General features: G+C 35.2%; 1 protein-coding gene across 1 annotated transcript in view; it reads left to right on the forward strand.

Moving 5' to 3' along the window:
* The window catches only part of GOPC (golgi-associated PDZ and coiled-coil motif containing), a gene marked incomplete at its 5' end in the record, with an annotated part of 11535 nt that extends 2041 nt beyond the window's left edge, over positions 1-9494 (forward strand). Inside the window, 6 exons of the mRNA XM_010082799.1 lie at positions 4665-4840; positions 5124-5289; positions 6522-6617; positions 7386-7550; positions 8225-8405; positions 8913-9494. Of these exons, the coding sequence (XP_010081101.1) occupies positions 4665-4840; positions 5124-5289; positions 6522-6617; positions 7386-7550; positions 8225-8405; positions 8913-9031 (903 nt within the window). The remainder of the gene's footprint in view (positions 1-4664; positions 4841-5123; positions 5290-6521; positions 6618-7385; positions 7551-8224; positions 8406-8912) is intronic.
* Between the last annotated feature and the right edge of the window lie 246 nt (positions 9495-9740).

The following is a 9740-nucleotide window of genomic DNA, read 5'->3' on the forward strand; positions in this document are numbered from 1 at the left end:
GCTCTTTTTTTGTATGTAGACTCAGCATAAATGTGTAGTCTGCAAACTGTGAAATCATACATAGTGAAGAACTAAGAAATTTTTAAATGTTTCAGATTGTTAAGCAATTGATAACATCATGTAGTTTAAGCTAAATCACTTTTTAAGAGTGGTGTATCTGCTTAGTCCAGGCACCGTAACTTTGTAAGGGCATGAAGTTGCCTAGTGGAATGTGTTTTTTCTTGAGTTTTGCAGTCGATATATCTTTTTTGCTACTTCTCCCTGTCCTTTATGTCCCTCTGTAGTACATATTTTATTATTCTTTCTGAAAGGAAAAAAAGCCTATCATCTGTTTAACAGATGTTATATTACAGAATATATCTTCTATTATACTTTCAAAACTTCTTTCATGCATTTCACATTATCTTGCTATTCTTTATAGAGATTGTTGGTGTTTTAGGAGAAACTATTGTTTTCAATACTACAATAACATTTTTAATAAGATTTTTAATATCTTTCACTGCAAAATACCAGAAGTGCTGCTAAGTACAATTATAGCAATGTGCTTGTTCTTTATGCCTTCAAATGAAATACACAATCTGCTGGTAAATTTATTTTGGAATAAATAATTTATGTTGTTGCATTTTCTTGAAGTTCCTATTGCCTGTTTCTCTAATTATGGAACTCTCTTCTTCTGCCTTAAGTCTGTCCTTTCTGTGGATGAAATGGTAAGTATGCTGATTGCCTTTTTTTTATGTTTAAGCAGTGCTTTTGTTTTGTGCAACAACTTCTACATGTTGGCCTCAGAAACTGGCAAAACAGATCTGGCTTTTTCTTTCTTCCTGTCTGTTGGCAAGATGCTGTGTAAAGAATTTTCTTTGGATTTTAGTTTACTTTTCTAGTTTTGGTGCCCTCTTTCCTAAGTCTGTGTGTGCTTTACTTATCATTGTTACAGCTAATTTGGGGTGATATCTGACAACTTGACATTCTGAAAGATTGTTCTGGCAATATTTCAAAAATTTTTAAGGTGTTATACAGTTTCTAAAGCATAAACACTGTACATCTCTATTGCTGTAATATGAAGTATTTTATGTATAATTAAAAAAAAAATCCTGTCAACTTCCTGTGTTCCCTTTTCTCAGTTCTTTTTATGGGCATGATTTAATGATTTTACTGGCTTGTGTAACAGCCCAAAGCATATAAACTCAATAATACATAGATAAGAAGAAAAAGTGATGCAAAGTTAAATTTATCTTTCGGTCTTTCACAGTGGTAGACTTGTAAAGTTTTTAAACAGCTTTTCTCCTTTCATTATGTTACATACCTCATTATCATTGCTCAGTATTTGCTCTTTGAAAAGCCACAGGATAGCTGGTAACGGTAAGCTTAAATCTTTAACTTTGCAGTTGCATTTTAGGTTTAGTGGTTTTTTATGTTACCAACAGAAAATATTTTTTTTTCTGTTTTGCAGAACCTATGCAATACTATGAACACTAGAAAGCTTGAAACAATTCTGTAACTTCCTGAAGTTTTTTAAATCTTTTTGGAGATTTATCACGTCATGTCAGTTGGTCAAAAGAAAAGGCGTGTTCTTTCAGTACATCTTCAGATATTCTGTATTGCAAGCATTTGATTTTTCTTTGTAGTGATCAATTGGAGAGAGTCTGGAGTAGCCTTAAGAATGGCTTCTGGGTGTAATTTTCTACCTCAGTCACAGTGTAGTATTCATAGTAAAGGAGAAAATAGGAAAAATGCAATTTTATGGCATTCAGTTGTTCCTCATGTTTTAGGTATAACATTTAAAATGCATGTGTAAAAGTTATTCCACTTAGAAATATAGCACTTGACTTTCTGTTTAAATTTAGTTTAAATGATGAAGGAAATTCAGAGAAAGTAAATGGAAAATTTCCATCTTGATGATAGTTTTTAAGCTGGTTACTTCATATAAATACAGTAAAGTGTGCTACACAGAATCTGCTAGTGTAAGCAAATATCTTGGATCACTTCAGTAGTTCACTTTTCTGGGGCAGGTTGGAATTCTTCTCCCAAGGTGTATTTCAGATACATCAAGAAACTTATACATCTCTAAAGCTTTTTTTTTTTTTTCTGAAAAAAAATTCTAACAAATTATTGACAAAGAATTTTTAGTTTATGACTTTTTATTCAGTAAATAAGTAATAAAAATATTGAGTGAGAAGAAAATGGAGGTTTGGGTATGAATAATGTACCTTCATATGTCTGTCAAATTCTAGTCTTTGTCTTTTTATATTTGTCAAATAAGAGATGTTCTAAAAGTGAGTAGGTACACAAACAGGGGCCCTATGCTATTTAGAGCAATATTGGCAATACATACATAGCTAACGTAAGTGTTATGGGAGCACTGTACTTGTACATAGACACTCCAGCTACTGTAAAGTGAGTGTAAGAACTGTCTGAACCCTTCTTACAGCTGAAGTGTGTGGCAGAGGCACAGGTTGGCACTCTTGGATTCTTTGTAATTGCTCTTCTACTGGCAGTAGATGTGAATTAAAATAGCCCATGACCATCGTAACAGAGAGAATCTGGGCTTGTTTAGTTTGGAGAAGAGAAGGCTCCAGGGAGACCTCATTGCGGCCTTCCAGTACTTGAAGGGAGCCTATGAACAGGAGGGGGAGTAACATTTTACATGGGTTGATAGTGACGAGGGTGAATGGTTTTAAACTAAGAGAGGGGAGATTTAGGTTAGATACTGGGAGGAAGTTTTTCAGTCAGAGGGTGGTGAGGCACTGGAACAGGTTGCCCAGAGAAGCTGTGGATGCCCCATCCCTGGAGGCGTTCAAGGCCAGGCTGGATGGGGCCCTGGGCAGCCTGCTCTGGTGGTTGGCAACCCTGCCCACAGCAGGGGGGTTGAAACTAGATGATCTTTAAGGTCCTTTTCAACCCAGGCCATTCTATAATTCTACAAATTGGTATAATTTTAGAAACCCCTATTCTTCAAATACAGATTAGTCAAAATTCTTGTGTTAGGAGTGATCCAGCAGTTCGGAAAGAGAGTTTTTGAAGAGTCATCTCACAAGACAGCCCCCAATTGAAACGTCAGACACCAGAAGAGGCTTTGTATGACAGGCTTTCTAACATGCATGTGACGTCAAACCTTACCTGAAACTGGGTCAATATGGGAATTACTGGAAGTTAAATGCTAGTGATGTCAAGCAGTCTTTGTGCCACTCTTCCTGAGCAATATGCTAGGCAATTCTTAGCCAGTGTTGTGTATATACGTGTAACATACTCCATTCATCTAACCTGATACAAATACTTAACAGATGAGGGAGACAGTAGAGTCCACCAAATTCAGAGTTGTCTTTCTGGCAAATACCTATAAATGCCTGCATATACCTCTTGTGAAAGTACCTCTCTTTGGAAGGACGAACCTTGCTTAATATCTCAAATGCGGTAATACCAGCCCTATTCATGGTTTGATATCCAGGCTTGGCATAGTGAATAAACATATTCACAATTTGATAATAGATTTGGCTTTGCAGTTCTGTAAAACTTTGTTTCTGTCTTATTGCTTCTTTAGGAGCACCTTCTGGTTTTATTTGTTTAATAATGTAATTGGTACAAGTACAAAGAACACTTCTAAGGTACTCTAAATGTCCTCAAAACCATGCTATGGTGAACTTTAGTTTTTATTGCTATTTCAGCTGACAGACATTATAAAAGAGAACAGTAATACATCCTGTCTCTACTATTTGCCTGGTTTTCCCCCACTTTGTAAAAGGGATATAAAAAAGATATAAAATACACAAGTAGTCAAATGTGCACTTCTTAAAGTAGATTTTGTAGAATAGCAGTCTGAGTTGAGCATACTATTCCTTTGACTCCACTGCTCTGGGTATTAGAAAAGATAATGACTATGCATTTTCTATATGTTTGAGATGGAAGACTATGAAATTAAAAAAAAATTATTCTTTGGGGGGGGGAAGGGAGGGAGGAAGAAAAAGGGAAGGTACATTTATTAGAGTGGTATTTGTGTGTTGTTTTCATTTTAACAAAGGGATTTTGCACTTTTAAGTTTTGTCAGGGTAGGGATCTTCATGTGTAGAATCTTTGGCTTTATTTTTGTGGTCTTCAGCGTCTGATTTGGAAGTGTCCTTGGCTGGACATTTCTTGGTTTGCATGAAAATAATTGTCATTTTAAGGATATACAGACTTAACATTTCCTTGACATCTGGTCATATTAAAAATTGTATTAAAATAGTTAAAGTATGTTATCAACTGGAAATATTTTGTGATTTTCATTTTAAAAATAATCCTCTCTCATTGTATGAATCTCCCATTTGAATGCAGGAAAATGTAAAGACAACATTCAGGCTACTTAAATTTTGCCACCTGTGTGAGACAGGGACTGTTGCTAGTTTCAGTCCTTGGACTTTGAAAGAGTATATGCATTTTGTGCTGAGGAGTTGTAAGCTGGATAAAAATCATGTCAGGAGCCCAAAGTTGAATGCAAGGCCTCCTCTCCCCAGAGGGGAGTATGCAAAACACTAGTTGCAGTGCAAGAGTCCCTGCTTTCATTTGTTTCTGTCATGCACGTCCTGTGTGCAAGAGTACACTTCACATTGTGCGTACAGAAATATTAAGTACTCTTTCATTACTAACTTTGATAAAAGCCTTCAAACTTTTTTTTTTTTTTTTTTTTTAAGGAGAGAGAACTTGAAGCTAACAAGAAAGAAAAAGTGAAAGAAGCTCAGCTGGAAGCTGAGGTGAAGTTGCTGCGGAAGGAAAATGAAGCACTTCGTCGACACATAGCTGTGCTTCAGGCTGAGGTTTATGGAGCAAGATTGGCAGCCAAGTATTTAGACAAGGAACTAGCTGGAAGGTATGTAATGTCAGTAAGTGTCCTTTAGCATGAGATGTTTTTTGTTGTTTTCTTCCTTTGCATCCCCAGAGGTGTGTCTAAAGTTAGGACTAAGTAGGAAAAGTCTCACATTAGCAGTTAATTGAACAAAAGGAAGAAACAAAAATCCCCCCAGTTATTGCACTTGTGCTAGTTGCAGCTCAACTGTGTGCTGCAGCCAGATGAAATGTATGAGTTGTACAAGCATCGATTTTTTTTCAGTTGTAATATAACATGTTGTTTTACTCTCTTTGTCATAATGTAGGGTCCAGCAGATTCAGTTACTGGGTCGAGATATGAAGGGACCTGCTCATGACAAGCTCTGGAATCAGCTTGAAGCAGAAATACACCTTCACCGTCACAAAACTGTTATTAGAGCTTGTCGAGGTCGGAATGATCTAAAACGACCAATGCAAGCGCCACCAGGACACGTAAGTTGAAAAGATGAGCCATTCCTCCATAATTTCCAGCATTTGTGGAAAACAAATACAAGTTATTTCTTCATTTTTGTGATTGTTTTCACTTCAGTATTATGTTATTTCAAATGTCCCCATAAATGACCATTAAAGATGATATAATTCTTTTGACTTACCTAGGAACGCTCAGTGCTTTTGAAAACTGAGCCTCTGCTATATGTGCATATAAACATGAATTTAACAGCATAATTTTGTTACCTAGGTTTCAACATGTGGAGCTAACTTCTTATTTACAAAAACCAAGAAGAATTACGTTTTTAGTATTAGATAGAATTTAAATTAGTTTTTAAAAAAATTTTTAGAGGTCAGATAAATTGACACTCTAAAATAATTGATTTTTTTTTTTTCTCCAAAAGGCACTTTTTAAAAGAAAACCTTTAAAAGGCATTTTCATCAGCCTTGGTAGAACTTGCCCAAATTGGCACATGACCTGTTAAGTACCCTAGTTTTCAGTGCATAAAAACAAATATTTTCAGGAAAGTGCTTTACTTTGATCTGGTCTAAATACCTTAGTTGGTTGGATGGATCTTACTGTTTGTGTTGCTAATAAATATTAATAATAATAAATAATAATATATTTTGCATATAAAATATTGGTGGACAAATACGTGTATGTGTGATAGTAAAGGTATGTGTAATAGCAGCAACAGCTTAACAAAAGCAAAATAAGTACCTTGATTTATTTAGTCTCTCTTTTAGTTTTGAGTTGAATGGCTTTTGGTGTGGTTTGTTTTTATTGTAATAAAAGTGAACTTGAGCAAGCAATCTCTTCCTTGGGACTGTAATTACATCTTCTGTAGTACGATTAGTTTTAAATTGCAGTTTACATCATATAACTTTTCAGCAGTAAGCAACATTCCTTCAGGTAGTCCCTTGTATTTTTATGAAGTTAAGTTCTGTGTTGTGCATCACTCAGCACTGAACTAATTGAAATAATTATTCTCTTCAGGAGTGCATAGCGAGGAATCTTTTCTAATTTCGTACCCTGTATGTAAAGGGGCACTGTAAGTTTGTCCTGCTTAGAGCTAGTCTAATACTCTGTTGCTGGTATACTACCTGTATACAATAAAAAAAAAAACAAAAACAAAACAAAAACCAAACCAAAACAAAAAACCAAAATGCAGAAATGCCTCAGTTTTTGGTTCATGCATTTATATTTATGCTGTGTTTGTTTTTTATCAAACTAGGATCCTGATGCCTTAAAGAAGAGTCAAGGTGTTGGTCCAATCAGAAAAGTTTTGCTAGTTAAAGAAGACCATGAAGGACTAGGAATTTCAATCACAGTAAATACTTGCATTTATTTTCCATGACACAGAAGAAGCAATTTAAATTTGTACTTCTGTAAAATATGTGGATCAGTGAATGTATTGTTAGGATGTAGGAAGAAAAGCATATGCAAATCCATAGCTATGGTCATAGAACTTGAAGGCTCATTTTGATAGATTAGAAAATAGGTAACTGCTAGTTTTTGTAAAACTTATGATTTAAATTTATGTTTAGGGTGTAGACACTTTAGCAGATTAGCCAGTGGGGAATTCCAGGTCTGGTAAATCTGTCGAATCTGAGAACTCACTTCCAAAGCTTAGCTGTTGTGATTGTAACTTTTTTTAAAGTATTGGTATTGCCATTTCACACCTAACAAAAACTGTATTAACTTTCTACAACAAATTTTGAAACTTTTTACTATTATACTTTTATTCTAAATATGAATATTGTTCCTTCAAAGTCTGTGGTGCCTGATAATGCTTTTTTAATGAGGTTTTGATGTTGTCTCATCAGCTTGTATATGATTTTATACTTTTATTGTTATAAAGAATTATCTCCTTTGACACTCTGGCCATTCTTCTCTGGGAATTAAGAATTAAGGGAAGCATCTCATGCATTCTTCTTAAGCATTCTTTTTTTCTGAAGCATGCTTTCTAGTTTTCTATAATAGAAGTTGAGATAAGCATTTTAAGAGCAACTACCAGAATGTTGATTTTATGCTAATGGACATCTCAGTTAATTAAATTCTACTTTTTTTTTTTTTTTCTTTTTCCTCTTTTCAATAGGGTGGGAAGGAGCATGGTGTTCCAATACTAATCTCCGAAATCCATCCTGGACAACCTGCTGATCGATGTGGAGGACTGCATGTTGGTGATGCTATTCTTGCAGTAAACGGAGTTAATCTGAGAGATGCAAAGCATAAAGAAGCTGTAACTATTCTTTCCCAACAGGTCAGTTGGGACCTGTTATCTATAGGCACATTTAGGTGCTTCCTGTGTTCTGCCTATTGAATTACCTTAAATTGTAATGTTTTCTGTCAAGCACAGCGTTAGGCTAAGCTACAGTGGATCCTGAAGCTGCATCACCTTACACTAAATCCTCTTATGTCTTGCAATTTAAGGAGAAAAATGCTGGGTCAGTACTGTTTCAGTTAAACCCATGTATTGACTAATGATTCTTCAGTAGGACTGATGGAAATCATCTTGTTACATCACCCTACAGAAAAAATTATTTAGTGACATACATTTCATTCTTTTATGACTCAACAGCTCCAGCCAAATAGTGTTTCTCATATGCCCTGTGGTCTGGAATCTTCTTCCTGCCTCGCTTCCCATTTTCAAACAGTTAACTTATTTATCAGAAAACTTACTCATTAAAAGTCACTGTTTGAAATGTATTGGCACATTAACTAAGAAATTCGGGTAACTTTGGTAAATCTTAGCTATAGAGCTGTACTTCTTTAGTCACTAAAAGCTTAATTCAGATGTGTATACAAAATATTCAATACAACTGTGTGTTTACAACAGTAAAACATATTTTGGTTTCATATTACTGGTTCATTTCAGTAATCTTATTACATAGCTATCCAGTAGTAAGTAAATTTGTAATTTTTGTTGCATTTTAGAGAGGTGAGATTGAATTTGAAGTAGTGTATGTTGCTCCGGAAGTTGATTCGGATGACGAAAATGTAGAATATGAGGATGAGAGTGGACACCGTTATCGTTTATATCTTGATGAATTGGAAGAAGGTGCAAATTCAAGTTCTAGTAGGAAAGATGCAAATGTGGATGTCAAACCCTCACAAGGTAAGCCTTCTAAAATGTGTTACATGCAGTTGAATTCTGAGGTCTCAGTATGCAAAACAATTTCTGGAAAAGGCTGGTTTTATATTAATTATAAAATGAATCTACTGTTAATTAAATTAACCTACCAGTAGACTGTCAGCTCTTTTGGTTGGTCCCTCACTTATTGTCATGGTTTACTTAGATACAATTTGTGGGGGCTTTTTTGTGATCACCTTTTCCGAAAAGTTGAAATTAAAATTTATTCTTATCTTTTCCTGACTCTAGTCTAGGAGTAGTTAATTCCTCTTAACACTTCATGTTGTTGGCTTCTTCAAATAAATTTTTTAGATCAGAGAGATATAGAAACAGTCCTTGTTTTCCTGTCGTACTATGTTCTGCTAAAAGCCTATTAGCTCTTACTTTGGTAGCCATTTCAGCACACTTTCCAGTTTCTGAAATAAGGCTCACTGATCTGTCCCTCCTAGGTTTATGTCTCTTCCTTAAATAAAGTTTCTTTTTAACTTGCAGTGTTTGATAAGAAACCAAGTATTGATGGACATGAAAATGGAGACCTGGGGAATTCAGTTCAAGCTCCATTAGAAGATGCTGCACCCAAATTAGCCCGTTCTGCTGAGTCTTTATCCTAAAAACAAACAAACAAATCACCTGGACAGATCCCATCTTTGGGAACAATTGATAATCAATATTGACTGCTCCAAGTTGCATATACTAGTGTAGGTTGTAAAAGGATAATTAAATGTCAAAGGGAACTGTGTTACTGTTGCCTGGAAAAAAGGCAGTTACCTCAGGGCTTCATTGTGAGCAATTCTAAATGTGGAAAACTGTCTTTTGCGTGACACACAGTAGTTACCTAACACATGGCATGTGAAATTAATTTTCTTTCAATAATAAACACCAAGGCATGGGATTTCTAAAAAGGATAACCTCAATACTTTCATCTAAGTAATGTCCCCAAGGAAGTAGAATAAGATATGGCCAGCTTCATTGTGACCCTTTGATGTTTTAAAGGGACAACTGATGTTCAGTTTGGTGTGAAAAAAGCTTTAACTGTAGAAGGATGAGGGGGAAATTATGCCATTGTATCCATGAGTTTTGTATTTAGGATTTTTGAACTGTAACTTTTAAAAGAAAGCGCTTTTTTTTTTCTTTTTTTTTTTTTTTCTCTCAGAAGAGTAAAACCCAGAGCTTTTGTTGGAGTAAAGACCATCAAAACTCGAGCAGGACAGTGAAGTACTTGCTAATCGTGATCCTTCAGCCCATAGTAATTTTACAAGTGAGATTTTTGGCATTGTTATTTTAATGAATTCACTGCCAGTTGTTCCACTTGAAACTTGC

The sequence above is a fragment of the Pterocles gutturalis genome, unplaced genomic scaffold (genome assembly GCF_000699245.1).
Source record: "Pterocles gutturalis isolate BGI_N339 unplaced genomic scaffold, ASM69924v1 scaffold4580, whole genome shotgun sequence".
Taxonomy (NCBI): Eukaryota; Metazoa; Chordata; class Aves; order Pterocliformes; family Pteroclidae; genus Pterocles; species Pterocles gutturalis.